The sequence below is a fragment of the Aethalodelphis obliquidens genome, unplaced genomic scaffold (genome assembly GCF_003676395.1).
Source record: "Aethalodelphis obliquidens isolate GAN/ISIS:26980383/991018 unplaced genomic scaffold, ASM367639v1 scaffold83, whole genome shotgun sequence".
Taxonomy (NCBI): Eukaryota; Metazoa; Chordata; class Mammalia; order Artiodactyla; family Delphinidae; genus Aethalodelphis; species Aethalodelphis obliquidens.
The window spans coordinates 5,973,469-5,991,790 of record NW_020838027.1 but is presented as its reverse complement, the minus strand read 5'-3'; the positions used below and the strand labels follow the sequence as shown (position 1 = coordinate 5,991,790).

Sequence of the window (18,322 nt, the reverse complement as noted above, 5' to 3'; positions counted from 1 at the left end):
TGAGGGTCAGTCCAGCTGCCATCTCCTGTTTCTCTCTTGTCCAGCTCTTAGAACAAGCCCTGGTGATTGAGGAGCAGCTGCGTCGGGCGGCTTACCTGAACATGTCAGAGGACCCCTCTCACCCTTCCATGGCCCTGAACACCCGCTTTGCTGAGGTGGAGTGTTTGGCAGAGAGTCATCAGCACCTGTCCAAGGAGTCGATGGCGGGAAACAAGCCAGCAAATGCGGTCCTGCACAAAGGTAGCCAGTGGCTCCCCTGCCTCCTGTGGACTTGGCCTCCTTCCTCCTCTGCCCCTCCCCGACACACACCTACTTCTCAGGTCTGAGCCTTTTTTGGAGCCCCTTTCTTTGTCTGGGAGCTTAGGGTGTGCTGGGGATCCTTGCATTCCTTCTTAGGAAGCTAACATCTTAGAGACGGTCAAGGACAGTAGTTCTTTGCTTTTTAACTCTTGAATGTATTCCAGTTCTTGGAGGTGGAAAGCAAAGCAGAATAATATAGTGTGATCTGGGATAGTTTAGAGGTAACAAGGTGATTTAAGATCTTGTCAAATTCTAGACTGCTTTCAACATTCTGTTTTTAATTAAAGTTAAGACATTGTAAGGGGGATGGAGGGTGAAATGAGGAAAAGAAAGCTGTTATAAAGGAAGAGGGAGACAGCTCCAAAGGTGCAGAGGAAAGATAGTGAGAAGAGGAAACAATAGGAATAGCTATTGAAGAAGTGGAGGAAATAGAGACAATAGGGATCAAGGGACAGTTGGCTTTAGAAAGCACAGAATCATGGACAGTTGGAACTGGAATATGAGGGACAGGAATTTGAGTGTGGTGGAGCCAGGTCAGGTGACTCAGTGACAAAAGACAGTACTCCGGCACATCAGTCACTTGGTCATTGAGAAGTAATGGGTGTGTGGGGGGGGTCCACTTAATGGGAAAGATGGACCTCGGTCTTGACTACCATGGCTCACCGCCTCTTTTTCTTGCCCCTGCAGTTCTGAAACAGCTAGAAGAACTGCTGAGTGACATGAAAGCCGATGTGACTCGACTCCCAGCTACTATTGCCCGAATTCCCCCAGTTGCTGTGAGGCTACAGATGTCAGAGCGTAATATTCTCAGTCGCCTGGCAAACCGGGCACCTGAACCACCTCCACAGCAGGTATAGGACCATTTTCGTCTGGCCAGCTCTTCCAACAGAGCCATTCTAGAACTTTAACTCTGCTGTCTGTCCCTAGCTTTACATACTGGGCAGGTGGGGCTGGCTTACCAGTGAGTTCCCTTGGGATCAGGTGGGTTCCTGGAGTCTGGAATTCTGACTCCCTTGGCTTTCTCTTCCTATAGGTAGCCCAGCAGCAGTGAAGATCCAGATTGATGATACCACCTCCACCGCTGAGCAGTGACCTTCCTCACTTTCCCTTGCCCAGCTTCTCCCCTGGGGGCCTGAGAGACCCTCTCCTTCCTTCTGCCCCATCTTCCAAGTTGTAGAGGAACAGCCCCGCTGAGCACTGGGGGAGGGGAGGGAGTGAGGGGCAGTGGTGCCCTTCCTGCTGGAGAGACATGCAGCAGTAGCGCCGGCGCCATCTGCGGGGAGCTGGCGGGCTGGCCTTCCGGGCCCTGGCTTCTCCCCACTGTAACGTCTGTTACACACAAACTGTTGCGGGTTCCCAACAGGCTTGAAGAAAATGATCAGAATTTCTTCCTCCTTTTGGTTTTATTTTGTTGGTTTATTTTGTGTTTTTTCTCCTTTTTTGGGGGGTATTCACAGTGGGCCGGGCCCCTGGGTGAGACACAGCTACCTCTGTTGGCATCTTTTTAATACCAGGAACCCAGCGGCTCCAGCCCCTGAGTGGCTAGAATTAAATAAAGTGGAAAAAAAAAAAAAAAAAAGAACCAAAAGCATAAAAAACCACAGCAAATTTCTTGACGAAAATTGAAAATAAAATTTTCCTTGTATTTTAGTGCTCTCGTTCAGTGTGGGTGTAGGTGCAGGTGGATGAATGTTTCTGTATGGGAGCCTTGGGATGTGTGTTTGGAGACGAAGGGTTTCCTTGCGTCCTGAGATTTCACGAAAGAGCCGAGTTCCCATTGTGCACGTGCTGTGTGCTGACAAGCCCACCTGTGCACAGCGGGGCCACCGGAGCCGCCGGGTTCACAGCCCACACCGCGGCCTCCTGGAAACGCGAGGGTGCGGAAGCAGACTTCTCCGGGCTGTGGACGTCGCGCGTATAAAATGAAGGGGTCTTCCTCGCAGAGTTGGGAAAACAAAACCAACGAAGGGCTGGAAGAGTTTTAACAGCTAAGCATCACCTTGCTGTCTATTTGAAGAAAGGCTGAAGTCGGTTTTTCTGTTAACTTGCGTGAATGAAGTCAGGACGCGAGATGCCTTCCTCCCGACCTCCAAGACGGGAACCTGGGCAGAGAGGACCGTTATCTGAGGGGGAGCGCGGGGTCTGGGGTCAAGGAAGAGGGTTTCCGCGTCGCAGGCGTGGGGTCCCCCGATCTTGAGGCGACGTCGGGCGGAGGAGGGCCCGGCTCTGGCGCCTCCGTTCGAGGGGAAGGGGCTGCTTTCGGGTACAGTATTTCCGACAAATCTGCAGTGAGGCGAAAGGCCCATGCCCGGAGGGGAGGGCGGGGAAGCCGAAAACGCCTTGGGTGCACCACCTTCTCCGGCCGGGGGGTAAGCAGAGCGGTCCGCCCGAGAATCGTGCCCGGCCGCACGGCCCCCCAGCCCCGCGCGGGCCGGGTAAGCAAACGTTCCGGCTTCCGCGGCGGACCGGAAGACCGGAAGAGGCGGGGCCTCGTCAGGCACGCAGGGCGCCTGCGAAAGACGTTTTCGTGGTGCGGCGTCGGAGCGCTTGTCCTGGGCCGCACGTGGAGCTCCGCGCCTGCTTCCGAATCCCGTCTCGGGGCTGGATTGGCTTCCAGGTGAGCCGAGGCTTCGGGCGCGTCTGGAGGAATTTGGGGAAGGAAGGGTGAGGCGCTGGCCTGGACTGGGGCGTGGGGAGGGTGGGGGTACGCGGTACCTAGGGCGTGAGACCCAGGGCCCGGGGCTCAGCGTGGAGTGGAGGTTTGGACAGGCCTCGAGGGGCTGTTGAGTCGAGGTTCTGGTGGAGGCGATACCCTCTCCCGCTCCATTTCGCTTCGTCTGCGTTCTGCCTTTCCCTTACAATACGCGCTCTTCTACTGTCTCCCGTTTTGTTTTCCCCAGTACCATGGGGCGTAAATTGGACCCTACGAAGAAGGAGAAGCGCGGGCCGGGCCGAAAGGCCCGGAAACAGAAAGGTGCCGAGACCGAACTTGCCAAATTCTTGCCTGCAGGTAGGGGTCTGGCGTGCTCCCTCTCCCGATTCTCCAGCTTTTGCGCTATTCTTTTATCTGTAGCTCAACCCTTCCGTTTTTTTAGTCATTTTGTGTGTGCGCTTTCTGTTCAAGCGGAATTTTCTTTTAATGAGTTAGTAGGAAATAAGTAGGAATGAAGTACTCTCATTAGCGTTTAGAACTTAGGGAAGATGCGACTGGGACACAAGTACTCAGGCAAGGAGAGGTGTGGTTTAACACTGCGGGAGTTCAGAGGAAGGGGGATCCCACGGAGTTAGAGAGTTTGAGAAGATTTTGTTTGAAAAGATTTTGTGAAGCAGTTGGGTTTTGAAAAATGGGTGACATTTTAGCAAGTGGAAGTTGGAAGGGGATAGTCTAGTCACTGTGAACTGCATTGTTGAGGGCATGGAGATGGGAAAGCACAGATCTGGTTCCTGCATGGTTAGTAGTCTACTGCATGGAAGACTGGGTGGGAGGGAAGAGTGGGCAAGCAGTTTGTGTTGAACATCATATAAAAGATGCAGTTTACTGAGGTGTTGGCAAATGCTAAACACTATACCGAAGCCTTTGGACACATTGTATCCTCTCATTCTCAGTGTCCTGTGAGAGAGGCCCTGCTAAGGAAATGGGTGCTGAGAGGTTAACCTGTAAATAGTTATTAAATGACAGAGCTGAGATTTAAATTTTCTGTTTCTTGGAGAATATACGAACAGCAGCAGTTGTAAAGGTAAAATGTATCGTGGTTGGTAACTGATGAGTTGAGAGTAAAAGAAAGGGGAGAAGAAAGTTGTGAATCTGTGTTACCAGAATGATGATGATGCTGTGTGTTGAAATCAGTCTGGAGGGAGGCCCTGTTTGGATTTGGCTGGTGAACAGCCAGGTGGAAATCATCTCCTCTACATCTCTTATCCAGCTCCCGGTAGAGCACAGTGGAGTGAGTTATCATCTACTGCCTCTAACTAGTGTTCCAATTCTTTTCCCTTTTATTTCCTTTCCCGTTGCTTTTTTTTTTTTTCATTTCCCCTGTAACCTCCTGTTCTGCCTGTTTAAAAAAAATTTTTTTTTTAAACAGGTGGTGATGAAAATTTCAAGAGGTTGTCCAGTCGTGCCCGAAAGAGGTGAGTGTGCATGTCTAGACTTACGTTACCCAGGTTAAACTGGTCCCACTCATCTTTAGGCACTGCTCCCATGTGATCATGCTGATGGAAAGAGCTGTTGGGGACTGTCAGGTTTCCCTGCACTGGGAAGTGGCAGAGCCTAGAGGTGTGTTCCATTTCCTCACTCCTTTTATGTTTTCAGGGCAGCCAGGAGGAGGTTGGGCTCTGCTGAAGCCCCTGAGATGAATAAGTCCCCTGGGGCCAAACCATTGCCTGGAAAGCTATCAGAAGGTCAGTGGACATAGGAGCTGGGTGCCACGTGAGGAGTCCTCTGGGTCCTGGGTAGGGAGGGGCTTGTTGAGTATTTCTGAAGTGAAAGGAACAGCCAGAGGACGTTCTTGGGGGTAGGAAGTACAGAGGCTCCATCAGTGTGTGGCTGCCATCAGTCCAGGATTCTTCAAACCCTCTGGGATCTCTGCAGGAGCTGTCCAGGCACCCAGTAGGAAGGGAGCCCCGTCCTTATTTAACAGTGCTCGAGGCAAGAAGCGCCCAGCACCAACCCACAGCAGTGACGAGGAAGAAGAGGAGGAAGACTCTGAAGAGGGTGGTGTGGCGAACCAGGGGGACCTCTGGGGCTCCGAGGACAGTGACGCTGATATGGTAGATGACTATGGAGCTGACTCCAGCTCAGAGGACGAAGATGAGGATGACGGTGCAGAGGTGAGCTTTATCTCTCTGGGTCTTCAGAAAGCTATCCTTGCCTTTTAGAGTCTTTCCAGATCCTTGAGACTATCTCTCGGTGACAAGGATAAGCCTGAGTGGAGAAAAGGGATTTTAGTGTTCCATCACTTTTCGTAGCACCTTACCTCCTCTCAGCGCATGTGCAAGTTTAAAAGAGCCACAGGATAGAGCACTTTAAAATATAACGATGCTCAGTGCTGGTGAGGACATGGGAAGGCGGACACTTGTATGGCCCCACTGCTGGGACTAGAAATGCACACTTTTTTTTTTTTTTAAGCATTTGGTATCTGAGAACCTTAAAAAGGTTTTTCCTTTTCACTTAGTAATTCCACCTTAGAAAGGTGATCCAGAATGTAGACAGGTTTACTTGCCGAAGTATAAGAAGTTATCATGTATTATACAGTTTAAGTATATGAGTGTGTTACTAGGAAAATTCAAGCATAATCGAGTCGTATGGAATAAAAAGGAAGTTCCCACTTTCACCCCTCTCCCCCAACCCCCCTTCTCTCTGCAGAGCTACTGTTTTGCGATTTCCAGGCACCATGTGGACCATAATGCCCAAACTCTGGAAACTTCCAAAATGCCTAATAGGCTTAAGTGAACTGTGGTTCATTCGTATGCTAAATTAACGTTTGGCCATTGTGTCTGTGAAAATGCTTGTGATCTGTGAATGAGAAAAGGCGAGAAACAGACTCGAAAATGAATCATGATTTTAACTGTGTGAAAAATGTAGAGTAAGGAAGGAGGAGGAAATATGTGGCAAAATGGGTGCCCAGGGAAGTTTTTGTGTGTGTGTGTGTATGTGTGTGTGTGTGTGTCCGTGTCCTGCCTGCCCACCCGTGTACATATGGGTATGGGAAGAACAATGTACCGAACTCTTTCAATCCATCATTTCACTTCAGTAATGGTAAATATTTTGCTAATCTTATATTCACTTCTTCAGGGTCTAAATTTTTTTCTGGGAGCAAGAGTTATGTTTGTATTTAGGAAAAAAACAGAGGTAGGAAGTATTTCATGGGCTGGTGGAAGGGCAAGCTTTGCATCACCAGCCTCTTGTCTCTTTATTCAGTTGCTGCCCATTGAAAGGGCTGCTCGGAAGCAGAAGGCCCAGGAGGCTGTTGCTGGGTGAGTTTTGGAAACTCTTAGGGTGGAGAGTAGGCAGTGGCTGGGATGAAGGAAAATGTGAGGAAGGAGGAGGTGTCTGCTTTGATCTGTGAACCACTCTGTTCTTGGACCTGTTTATAGGGGCCAGTGGAGTGAGGAGGAGACCTACGAAGAGGAGGAAGAGGAGGAAGTGTCCCCTGGGTCAGGTCCCAAAGAGGATGATGAGATGGAAGGGGACCTGCAGATCAACGCGGACGAGGAGGAGACTTTTGTGCTGCCCCCTGCTGGGGAGATGGAGCAGGATATCCTTCTGGGGCAGGGGGAGCCGGAGGGGGATGCTGGGGAGAAGGCATTTCCAGGCCCCAGGAAACCAGGAAGCAGTTCCTTAACAGGTCCACATGCCCAGGTTCCAGACTTGCAGCGAGTTCACAAGCGCATCCAAGACATAGTGGGAGTGCTGCGCGATTTTGGGACTCAGCGGGAGGAAGGTCGGTCTCGTTCTGAATATCTGCAGCGGCTTCGGAAGGACCTGGCCACTTACTACTCCTATGGAGACTTCCTCCTTGGCAAGCTTATGGACCTCTTCCCTCTGTCTGAGGTACCGACTTGCCATTCTGATGCCCTTCATGCTTTTCTTTCCTCACTCTCTCTTCTCTTACACTGTGTAAGAAGGCAGCCAGCCCTCTTGCTCTCTGCTTTTCTGGCTGCGCTCCTAGGCCAGCCTGACCTGCTCCCTGCCATGCTCTGTCCCAGCTGGTGGAGTTTTTGGAAGCCAATGAGGTGCCTCGGCCCATCACCCTCAGGACCAATACCTTGAAGACCCGGCGCCGGGACCTCGCTCAGGTGAGGGGTGGGCCCTGAGGTTTGCTTGTCTCAGGGAGGCACTGAATCCCAGAGACCCCCGCCCACCCCACCCCCCCCCGTCCCACCACACTGGGCGTGGGGGGTCTTAGTACCTAGGCATTTCTTGGTACAGGCATGGTCCCAGGAGGCAGACCTAGGCCTGGTGTCACTCTGGGTCTGTCTGGCAGGGCTGAGGACCTCTGTCGATTGGGGAGCTCGTCCCTTCAGCCTCTGCTCCCTGTGACAGGGCTGAGACATCCGCATCACGATGAAAATGCCGCCTCACAGAGAAGTGGGAGGGGGTTGTCTGCCTCGTAGATGATTGAGAAGCTGGTGAGGCTGTGATCCCTATCCCCAGGAAAAGACGTGACACACACACACAAGCAGTGTTTTAAGCTCCTCGTTTCCAGGGGTTCAGGGGCCCCAGGTTAAAACCCTGGTGCCAGAGGCAGTGGTGTGGCCTTGTGTGTTGTCTGTCTCCTGGTGTCTGTCTTCTGTTGCCTCTCCTGGAAGGTAACTCGATAGTTATCTTTAACGTTGCTATAACCAATAACGCTAAGTTTTAGGATGGCAAGGGGGCTGAGGCTCTTGGAAAGTCGGGGTCCATTTCCAGGAGATGAAAGAACAGGAGCTGGCAGTGTGCTCCATTGGGATGGAATTCAGACCTTGAGTTAGAACCTGAGGCTAAGGAAGAGGAGACCATGGGATGGGACAGACTGTTCCGTGCGCCTGTGATGATTGTGTCCTGACTAAGCTCCAGGGGTCGTGGTGCCACGGGCCTCCTGCCAGGACCAGGGTGTCACGTCTCCAGTCCCCTACTGGGTATAGTAGCTTCCGACGTTTTAACACTTTCATCCATCTTATTTTCAGGCGCTGATCAATCGTGGGGTTAACCTGGATCCCCTGGGCAAGTGGTCGAAGACTGGACTCGTGGTATATGATTCTTCGGTGCCCATTGGTAAGTGTTCCCTGCCCCGGAGCCCTTCTGCCCGTGCCCTCGTCCCAGCATGTCACAGGCGGGTCCTCATCCACAGGTGCCACTCCCGAGTACCTGGCTGGGCACTACATGCTGCAGGGGGCCTCCAGCATGTTGCCCGTCATGGCCTTGGCACCCCAGGAACATGAGCGGATCCTGGACATGTGTTGTGCCCCTGGAGGAAAGACCAGCTACATAGGTATGAGAAGGGCCGGTGGGGCTAGGCTTCAGCTGGCGCTCTGCTTATGAAAGGAGGTGGGGTTGCACAGGCGGTCAGCAGAGTGGGCGGCAGCACAGGTTCTGGGGGCGGCCCAGCTCCAGCCCCACGAGGGCCTCTTACTGCCCACGTGACCTTGGGCACCTGTGGAACGGCGAGGTGATGGTGCTCGTGTTGGCTGTTATGTTATGCGTGGGTCCTGAGGGTTGAGGTGCGCATATGCAAGTCCCTGGCACAGTAACCGCTACGTATAATTAGTCGTAACCATTTTATTAAACTGTTATCCCTTGGAAGAAGTAACTTAGTCTGAAGGATCAGAAGGGCGTTCAGTAACAGAAAAGTCATCCTGGCAGGCTCGCTCATCACAGGGCCGGTGCGGACCGGGTAGCCGGTGGGGTTGCAGCTTATTTGGGGAAGGGGTGAGACTTCACAGGCAGAGTCTTGGGCTAGAGGGTGGCCGGCAGGTGTGGAGGCACAGGAGCTGCCGGTGAGCACTGTGCCCTCCTCCCTTCAGCCCAGCTCATGAAGAACACAGGTGTGATCCTCGCCAATGACGCCAACGCCGAGCGGCTCAGGAGCGTCGTGGGCAACCTGCACCGGCTGGGAGTCACCAACACCGTCATCAGCCACTATGACGGGCGACAGTTTCCCAAGGTGGGGCTCCCCGCTGTGTGTCTCTCCTGGGGCGTCTCACCTGCTCCCTTCCCGACCTCAGGATGTTGAGACCTGCCCTTAGGAAATAATCGGTATGGTTCAGGTTGCCGAAAACATCCACTTAGCCTACCTTTTTCCCCAGGTGGTGGGGGGCTTTGACCGAGTCCTGCTGGATGCCCCCTGCAGTGGCACCGGTATCATCTCCAAGGACCCAGCAGTGAAGACGAACAAGGTGCAGGGGTTGGGGGACCTGCTGAAAAGTCTCGGGGAAGGGGGGCTGGCGAAGCGGAGTGGGAGGTGGGCAGTCAGCAGCTCACGTCTCCTGAGGCTACCTTTAGAAAGTCCAGCGCTGTGGGTCTCTCCGTCCTGGGACAGGATGAGAAGGACATCTTGCGCTGCGCTCACCTTCAGAAGGAGCTGCTCCTGAGCGCTATCGACTCTGTCAGCGCCACCTCCAAGACGGGGGGCTACCTCGTCTACTGCACCTGCTCCATCATGGTGAGGCCTGTCGTGGGGCGAGAGGGGGCAGGGCTGGCGCTGGCGCCCCCCAGCACCCCCTTGGCTCCAGCTCCGCTTTCCCTTCCGTCTCTGTCTCCCCCACACGTCAGGTGGAAGAGAACGAGTGGGTGGTAGACTACGCCCTGAGAAAAAGGAACGTGCGGCTGGTGCCCACGGGCCTGGACTTCGGCCAGGAGGGCTTCACCCGCTTCCGGGAAAGGCGCTTCCACCCTACCCTGCGCTCCACCCGCCGCTTCTACCCTCACACCCACAACGTGGATGGTTTCTTTATTGCCAAGTTCAAGAAATTCTCCAATTCTATCCCCCAGTCCCAAACAGGTAAGCAGTGTGCTCCTTGTACCTCTCCTCTCCACCTTTGCTCTTTCTACCATAGCTTCAGGAGGCTTTCTGGTGTGACTGCGGGGAAGGGCGGATCTCGGCCTCCCTCTCCTGGCCTTTGCACGCTTGGGTGAGAGACCCCTTTCATCCCAGCTAGTTGTTCCCAAGCCTGGGCCCCATTCGGTGCGTTACAGGGTTCACGTGGGTGGGGTCTTTCCCTTGATCCTGCCAAATGGCTGCAGTTGGTCGGCACTAAACGCATTCCCAGTGCGAGTGTGGTTTCTTGGCCGAGGGTTGCCTTACTGGTAATAGACCTCTGCCAGTCCAGCCTTGTCAGCATTGGGTTGGCACGCGACTCCTCAGAACTGTCCGTTCTCTGAGCCCATCACACTAATTGCAGATCGTTTCCTCAGCCATCTTGAGGAGTCTGGCCTTGATCTCAAGGGGAAGGGTGGGGTTTTCTGAAACAAGCCTGAGGGCTCTGCCTGCTGGGATACCACCCTGAGCTGAGTTGGAAGAGGGAGAGGCGGGCTTCTCTGGACACAAACAACATGACTTATTGAGTTGATTTTTTTTCCTCTTCATAAACAATGCCTCTTAACAAAAGTCACATCTGAATGTTAACAGAACAAAAACCTCTTTAAGAAGTAGCAAAATTTCTTGCATTTTTTTTTTGCTGTAACTGTAAAGATACATATTTAATATGTCTTCATTAATGAAGACTAGCTTTTTCTAGTTGCTCTGTGTGCATTCTTATTTTCCTGCATCTCGTCAAACTCTGCATGAAAAAAATATCTTTTCTGATTAAAAGAAAAGCCCAGTGCTTCAGGTTTTTTCAGGGTTCGCCTCCTCCTTAGAGTGTCTTGTTACCTGCTGGCCTCAAGGGGGCACAGCTTCCTCTGAAAACCTTTTGGCCCAAGGATGGGGATGGGTAGTGATGCCTTCTCTTTAATACAGGGTTCAAATATGACTTGCGTAAAGACCAGGTGATATTAAGTAATATGAAGCCAGGTAATCTGCTCTTAGGCACCGTCCCAATTGTGTGGAACACTTGGCCAAGAGATAGTACCCCGGCAGTTTCCTTATTTTAATACCTCTACCTACCTCCTCCACTAATGATCAAGACCCAGTGATGAGGCCTGTTTTCTCAAACCATCTGTTTAATTTTAACCTCAGGAAATTCTGTGATATCCACCCTTACAAACCTAGACTTGCCCCACCTGAAAGGGCAGGTGACCCCCCAGCCTGAGAGCAGCAGGCAGCCTGCCAAGAAGGCCAGAGTGGCTGGTCAAGCAAAGCAGCGGCTGCAGAAACGGAAACATCCCAAGAAGGCTTCCTTCCAGAAGCAGAACGGTGTCTCCAGAGGGACAGACTCAGAAGTGTCCACTGTGTGTTCTGTCACAAAGGCCCAAGCTTCCTCTAAGCTGCAGGATAGCAGTCAGCCAGCTGAAAAAGCAGCAGGGGTCAGGGAACCAAAGGTAGCCGGGAAGCTACAGCAGCAGTCACCCGAACTGCAGTCCTCCAAGAAAGCTGCCTTCCGGAAGCGGCACGCTCCTCCTAAGGGCACCTGCACGGAAACACCTGCTGCGCCGTCCCTCTCCAAGATGCAGGCCACTCTCAAGCCTGAGGACCGTGGTCAGCCCCTGGGGAACACCACAGGGGCTGAGGAGGTTAAACAGCGGGTGCCAGAGCAGCCTCTCAAGAAAGCTGCCTTCCAGAAACAGAATGGTACCCCCAAGGGACCTAAGACTCCAGTCATGGCCCCCCACCGGGGGGGTCACAGCCGGCCCCCACCAGCAAAGAGGAGAAAATCTCTGTCCAGAGGCGGCCGCCAGCCCCTGCTGTCTCCGATGGATGGTTGAACTATACTGGGGTGGCTCATTGCCATTGTTACTGGGTTGGAAGTCTTACCTCTGTGAGGATGGCTTCCCCACTGGGGATGTGAAATTTAATACACATTTTACAATCTCTGGCTGCTGTGTGTTTTTTTGAGGGGACTGGGTACTGGCTTTGCTGCTTGAAGGGTAGAGGTGGGAGGGTGGGACGGGGAACCCCTGAAGAGAGCGGACAGTGTGGTATACTGAGAAATAAGGTCAGTTCCCAGGGACCCAGGGAAGGAGAGTCATGGAGTCAGAGCCTGGGTGTTTGGATTCAGGGGAGAGGAGGGCAAGTGGGGTGTAGGGAAGGTGAATTTCGTGCCACCAGAACCATGGAGTACTGGAGGACCTGGGTTTTATGTCCTGCCACGCTGGCTGGATTCTGGGCATGGGTCGGGGTCCGGTCGGCTCAGGGCTCAGCCTCAGACCCGGAAAGGTCGGTCCAGGTGCCAGCTTCCGAATGAGCCTTTCATTGGCCTCCTCCCTGGCCTCCTCCGCCCCGCTGACCTCTGCCCCTTCCGCCGAGCCGTCTGATTGGCTGCCCCTCGTCCCCCTGGCGCCTCATTGGCTCTCCTCCCTCGCCCTCCAGCCCTGCTCCTGCACGGGTCTCCATCTCCCGGCAGAAGGCGCAGCCATGAATCCGTTATTCGGCCCCAACCTCTTCCTCCTCCAGCAGGAGCAGCAAGGCCTGGCCGGGCCGCTGGGGGACCCCGTGGGAAGCGACCACTTGGCCGGCGGCGGGGACGTGCCCCCGGCGCCGCTCGCCCGAGCCGGCTCGGCTTCCTACTCGCCGCCCGGGCCGGGCCCGGCGCCCCCCGCCGCCATGGCGCTCCGCAACGACCTGGGCTCCAACATCAACGTGCTCAAGACCCTGAACCTCCGCTTCCGCTGCTTCCTGGCCAAGGTGCACGAGTTGGAGCGCCGCAACCGGCTGCTGGAGAAGCAGCTGCAGCAGGCGCTGGAGGAGGGTAAGCAGGGCCGGCGGGGCCTGGCTCGCCGAGACCAGGCCGTGCAGACCGGCTTCGTCAGCCCCGTCAGACCCCTGGGGCTGCCCCTGGGCGCCCGGCCGGCTGCCGTCTGCACCCCGTCGGCGCGGGTGCTGGGCTCGCCCGCGCGCTCGCCGGCAGGCCCCCTCGCGCCCTCCGCGGCCTGCCACCCGGCTCCCTCCACCTCCACCTCCGCCTCCTCTGCCTCCTCCTCGTCGGCCCGCTTCATGCCCGGCACCATCTGGTCCTTCTCTCACGCCCGCCGGCTCGGGCCGGGACTGGAGCCCACTTTGGTGCAAGGGCCTGGCCTGTCGTGGGTGCACCCCGACGGGGTGGGCGTCCAGATCGACACCATCACCCCCGAGATCCGCGCTCTCTACAACGTGCTGGCTAAAGTGAAGCGCGAGCGGGACGAGTACAAGCGGAGGTAGGGATCGGGAAGGTGGGGAGGGGGCTCAGCTCACGCCACACTGGGGCCGGGGCTAGGTGTGCGTACAGGAGCCGAGAGCAGCTGAGGCCCAAGAATCAGGGAGGAGTCAGTATGAGTAAAGTTCCTGCTGTGTAAGGAGGAGCTTGGAAGTCCACAGAAGGAATTGGATACCCGGAGACTAGAATCCCTAGAGAATGCAGAAGTCGAGACTCGTGACCGGAAGGAGGCGTCTAGGAGCCGAATACTGCGGGGAACACTTGTTTTTCATCTAGGCTGCAGTGTTTGGAGGACTGTGTTAACTGGGGGTTTTGTGATGTGTAAAAGGGACATGGGTCGGAGAGGCCACATCCGGGCTACTGCTTAATCCCCCAGTCTCAGCCCTCGGAGCGACTTTGTGATATAGGCTCCACATTACTGATCAAAAGTTAGAGGCAAAGGTTGTAGTTTTAATTTGGGAGTCGAAGGGAAATGAGAAGGGGGTTGGAGAGGGGCTGCACCTTGCAGTAGGTGATCCTGCCTCTGCCCAGCGTTTCCCAAAACGGCGTCCGAGGGAGCAGCACGGCTGCTCTGGTTCCATCCAAACCAGAATGCTGTGGGGACCTTAGGGCACTTCTGGGAGTGGGCCAGAAAAGGAGGGAGGCGGGAAGAAGGAGTAAAGGGAATTCCCTAGGGAAAGGGGAAGGGCCTATGTAGTTGGCCCAGGGCTAGCCTTGGAAGCTGGGGGATCTGAAAGTGCAGAGCTGAAGGCGGAGGAAGTGTGAAGAGGGCAGCAAGGACCCGAGTAGGAGAAGGCTGGGAACATGGACACACAACACCTTTGACACAAGGCAGCTGGGGCAGGCCGGGTGGCTCTGAAGATGAGGAGTTGGTTTACTGCAGGGAGCCCTGCGGGGTAGCACAAGGCGCCAGGGGAGGGGATGCGACGCAGGAGTGCTGGCTGCATCCAGGTGGATCCCCTAGACGGCTGATAACCATGCTGTTAGGACAGCAGCCTGAGCACAGCCAGCACTTCGTACACTGTGCCTGGGACGCCATGGTTGAAGACGGAGGAGGTGACAGGTCGGAAAGAGGCTTAGCCTTCAGGTTTAACCTCTTAATGAGCTACTCTGACCCCTTGTGGGCAGGTCTGGGAATTACCCTTGCAGCCCAGTGGAGCAGAGATTTGTGTCTGGTGGGGATTGGCTGAATGCTCAGGCAAATGCCTGCTGGGTCGGGTTGGGGGTCGGGGGCGAACTTCAGGGATCTGTAACCCGCCAGAGTCTAGCAGATCACAGATCAGCAGGCTTGCTGAGGTGGAGTCCTGTCCTCATGCTGGCTGGCTTCCTTCCTTGGTTGTAGTCCATGGCTGAAGTGTCTTTGGGAGTCTCAGTTATCCTAAAACCATCATTCAGATGCCACCCAGAACCATCCTGCCCCAGCCACTGCAGGAGTTAATTAACGCCGTCAGCAGTGGAACATGGACAGTTCTGGAATACATCCATAACCACAGGAACAACTGCTGTTGTGGGGGTGTTCTGTTTCTAACCGGAAGAGTATTTGTCCTTGGTCCAGCTGTCCAGGGCAGCAAAGGGTTATTCCGCGGGGGCTGATGAGCTCATAGCTCTGCAGCACTCCGCTGTGCAGAGGGCCTCACAGCCAGACGTGGGTGGTACGTGATACTGGTAGTCAACTCATTCTTCCACCCCAGATCCCCTGCCCTTGGTCTTTTCTCTTTATAGCAAAGCTAGCTCCGGTCTGTAGCCTGGAAGACGTGGGCATAGTATGAGCACTAAACTGGGAAGGAGCTGAGGCCTCCTGGTTCTGGGTTCAGCTCCCCTGCCTTGTGCGACCTTGGGTGGATCTCTTTTTCCTGGTCTCAGTTTTTCCGACATAGGAGTGGCCCCTGCTTCCTCACTTCACTCAGGGAGACCGTTTATTTGGAAGAAAGATGTTTGCTCAATGTAGAATACATGGAAATTGCTCAACGTCTACCCATGTTTAAAGAACCTTGCGAGGGAGACCAGATTTAAATAGAGGTCAAAACGAACCCATTCGTGGGAATGTCTGGCTGGAGTACAAATAGAATTCTAGTAAGCTTCCAGATGGTTTATTTTCAGATTTTTTGTTTGTTTGTTTGAGATTTTATTAATCTTAAGCCATACCTAACTTCCTTAAGTTTCTACCTGGAACAGTTGAGTTCACTGTCCTGCCCTCCCTGATGCATCTTCCCCAGGGTTTTGGTCCCCTTGTCTGTCTCGCTTGCTTCCTCCAGGGATGCATGGACCCCAGGGGCATCAGGGTACTGCATCCCCTGCCCTCACGCTGTAGACGAAGAAACCAAGGCCCAGAAAGATAAATGTCTTCTTTAAGAAAATACATAACCTGACACTGCTGGGGCACCTCGCTGGCCCCAACTGTCTGAATGAGAATGCCAGAGCGAGGGGAGGGGCTGGGTGGGGAGCCAGGAATACGGGAGGGGAGCTGGGCTGCTTTCTCCCGGCCCAGCCCAGCCGCCAGGAGGGGCGGCCACGGTGAGGTCGAGGAGTTATTATTAGGAACACTGCAGTGCGGAGGAACGGGAGGGCTAGGAGAGATGGGCCTGGAGGAGGAGCCCGGGGAAGAGAGCTGAGAGGCACCTGGGAACAGAGATGGAGGGGAGGGGAGGGGAAGACCAAATCCTGGGCCTGCGGAGTGTGTTCTCCATGCTGCTTCCTAACCACCTTTCTGGCGTTGAGGTTTCTCCCCTGGTGCAGTTGCCCTCCTTTCTCAGCCTGGAGGAAGCCTTTCCAGGATGGGGGAGAAGTGCTGGGCTATGTCAGTGGGGTCTGAGGAGTCCCGCTGTTCCAGCCAACCTTGCGGGGCCCTGAAATCAATCCTAAGCAGGGGTGTTGCCCCCGCCGCTGCCCTCCTGCCTGTGTGAGGAGGAGGGGGACGCGCCGGCCAGCTCCCAGCCTTGGCCAGGAGCGCCTTCTAGCCTCCTCGTGGTCTTAGGCTCTGCATGCGGGGGCCCAGGAGGTCCTGCCGCTAGTTCTTACCCACCACGGTTTCCCTCTCCCTCTGGGTGTGGGTGCTCAGTGATCCCAGGCTCCTGCCCGCACCCTGGCCCCTCTCTGCGGCTCACCCGGGGCCTCTGGGTGGGCAGTTTCTGGAGCTTGTGGGGATGGACTTCAAGCATCTCCTAGCAGGCTCCTGACCACCTTTGCTGATGCCGTATGTGTCCTGCAGCTGCTTTTACAGGATTAATGGTACCACAGGAGGCAGGGCAGCGGGCTAGACGAGCTCTGTTCTGGTGCAGGCAGCAGGCGGGAGCCCGGATCTGAGGACTGGAGGTGGGAGACCGGGCCGGGTGGTGTGGGCAGAAGGAGGGGGACGAGGCCAGCCGGACAGCTGGTCGGGCTGGGCCCTGCGAGGGACCAGAGCAGCCGCAGTTGCTCTTAAATGGTGCGAGGCCGGAGGTTCCGGGAAGGCAGCTGGTGAGCTGGGAGCTGGCGGGGAGCCTGGAGCCACACGTTTCTGCCCGGCTCCTCCCGTCTGGGGAAGCAGACCCGGGGCCGGGGCCTGAGCCTGAGCCAGACGGGCGGGGGGCGGAGAGCGGAGGCGGGAGGACCCCGCACCCAGGCGCTGGCCCTTCGCTGTCTACAGGTGGGAAGAGGAGTACGTGGTGAGGCTGCAGCTGCAGGAGCGCGTGAACGAGCTCCAGGAGGTGAGGGCCGCCCTGCCCCGCCTCGTCCCACCTTCCCCTGCCCGCTGCCCGCAGGCAGTGCGGCTCACGCCGGGTTTCTCCCGACCGTAGGAGGCCCAGGAGGCTGACGCCTGCCAGGAGGAGCTGGCCCTGAAGGTGGAGCAGCTGAAGGCCGAGCTGGTGGTCTTCAAGGGGCTCATGAGCAACGTGAGTGCTGCCGTGTCACCCCTCGTCCCTACCCGCCGGGGCGAGGCTGCCTGAGGCCAGGGAGCCGGCCTTTTTAGTTGCACCCAATTCACTGACCCTCCCCGCAGCGTATGTGCTTCCATTTCTTTTCCGCTTGCCCACCCCTAACTCCGGAGAAGAAGAGACAGCGGAAGTCCCCGTGGCCTCCATTGTTCCTCAGGGTGGTTTGCTCACAGTGTGGCCCTGGGTGAAGTCCTGACCCTCTGCCTTCGTATCTGGGTCTGTGGAGTGGGATAGTAAAGCACGCGCTTTGCAGTCTGGTTCGAAGGTTGTGATGCCCTGAGTTAGGACAGCGGTGCTAGTTCAGTGTCAGCTGATGCCACCATTGCGATACTTCCCCACTCTCATAGCCCCTGGTGGTCAGCCAGGCAGTGTCTCTTGTAGCCTGAGTTCCAGGAGGGAGCCCCCTGCATGTCCCAGCCACTGGGCCGTGCCCTTCGGGGGCCCGGTCTGGCCGGGGAGCCAGCTGTCCTGGGCAGAGTGCTGGAGGGGCACCCAGGAAAAGGGGTGCCTTCTGCTGGGAGGGGCCGTGTGTCTGGGAGGATGAGGGGACATTGCCGGGCCCTGAGGACCCCCTCACCGCCCTCCGTGCTCCCCGCACAGAACCTGTCCGACCTGGACACGAAGATCCAGGAGAAGGCCATGAAGGTGGACATGGACATCTGCCGCCGCATCGACATCACCGCCAAGCTCTGTGACTTGGCCCAGCAGCGCAACTGCGAGGACATGATCAAGATGTTCCAGGTGAGGGCGAGGGGCGCCTGGGTCCGGCCCCCGCCCCGTCCCACCGCCTGGTGTCCGCGCCCGAGCTCTGTAGGGGGGCGCGGGGCCGCGAGAGCCCGGTCCTCCGTGGGAGCTGGGCCCGGCCCCTTCTCGGAGAGCTTAGCGCGGCAGCCGGGCCCTGGCGGGACGAGGCTGGGGGTGAGGGACAACCTCTGGAGAGGAGTTTGGAGCGGTCTCTAACGCCGTCTCTCCCCTCCCCTCTCTCTCCCGTCTGCCTCCTCGCCTCTCTGCCTTTCATCTTCTCTTGCTTCCTCCACAGAAGAAGCTGGTTAGTTCTGCTCTCACGCAAGCTTCCTGCGTCCCCGGCCCATTTCTCAGCTCCCCAGGCCTCCTGACCCGCAGGGCTCTCAGCGCAGACCCCTCCCCTCTATCCGGCTGCTCTGCTCCCTTCTTTATCTCCCACCCCTCCTTCCCTCTCCCCGCTTCTCCCTCCCTCTACCCCCTTCTATCCCTCTCCCCATTCTCTCTTCCTCTCCCCCTTCTCTCTCCCTCTCCCTCTTGTATGCCTCTCCCCCTTCTCTCTCCCTCTCCCCCCTTCTCTCTCCCTCTCCCCCTTCTAT

The 18,322-nt window shown here is 56.0% G+C and overlaps 3 protein-coding genes across 10 annotated transcripts in view; all 3 read left to right on the top strand.

The window, feature by feature from the left end:
- The window catches only part of CHD4 (chromodomain helicase DNA binding protein 4), a 30,026-nt gene extending 28,081 nt beyond the window's left edge, over window positions 1–1,945 (top strand). For 4 of the 7 annotated variants that reach the window (XM_027093210.1, XM_027093213.1, XM_027093209.1 and 1 more), the window contains exons 38-40: window positions 45–243; window positions 988–1,151; window positions 1,334–1,859. In XM_027093210.1, coding sequence (XP_026949011.1) covers window positions 45–243; window positions 988–1,151; window positions 1,334–1,351 — 381 coding nt within the window. In that variant the 3' untranslated portion in view covers window positions 1,352–1,859. Of the gene's footprint in view, window positions 1–44; window positions 244–987; window positions 1,152–1,333 lie in introns of all 7 variants that reach the window. The other 3 variants (XM_027093208.1, XM_027093206.1, XM_027093212.1) reach the window with 2 other exon arrangements.
- An 873-nt stretch (window positions 1,946–2,818) lies between these two features.
- Window positions 2,819–11,751, top strand: NOP2 (NOP2 nucleolar protein). 2 transcript variants are annotated; one of them, XM_027093219.1, is made up of 16 exons: window positions 2,823–2,917; window positions 3,201–3,310; window positions 4,383–4,428; window positions 4,610–4,698; window positions 4,889–5,127; window positions 6,218–6,273; window positions 6,394–6,554; window positions 6,651–6,850; window positions 7,006–7,095; window positions 7,966–8,053; window positions 8,130–8,270; window positions 8,803–8,942; window positions 9,085–9,174; window positions 9,318–9,440; window positions 9,551–9,779; window positions 10,956–11,751. In XM_027093219.1, exons 2-16 carry the CDS (start codon window positions 3,205–3,207, stop codon window positions 11,639–11,641), a joined length of 2,484 nt encoding a protein of 827 aa, XP_026949020.1. In that variant the 5' UTR covers window positions 2,823–2,917; window positions 3,201–3,204; the 3' UTR covers window positions 11,642–11,751. The 2 variants fall into 2 exon arrangements, with proteins under 2 accessions (XP_026949021.1, XP_026949020.1); XM_027093220.1 differs by lacking the exon at window positions 7,006–7,095 and having other exon boundaries at window positions 2,819–2,917; window positions 10,956–11,748.
- Window positions 11,752–12,275: 524 nt separating this feature from the next.
- The window catches only part of IFFO1 (intermediate filament family orphan 1), a 10,235-nt gene continuing 4,188 nt past the window's right edge, over window positions 12,276–18,322 (top strand). Inside the window, exons 1-5 of the mRNA XM_027093186.1 lie at window positions 12,276–13,069; window positions 16,694–16,754; window positions 16,845–16,940; window positions 17,583–17,723; window positions 18,022–18,240. Coding sequence (XP_026948987.1) covers window positions 12,291–13,069; window positions 16,694–16,754; window positions 16,845–16,940; window positions 17,583–17,723; window positions 18,022–18,240 — 1,296 coding nt within the window. The 5' untranslated portion in view covers window positions 12,276–12,290. The remainder of the gene's footprint in view (window positions 13,070–16,693; window positions 16,755–16,844; window positions 16,941–17,582; window positions 17,724–18,021; window positions 18,241–18,322) is intronic.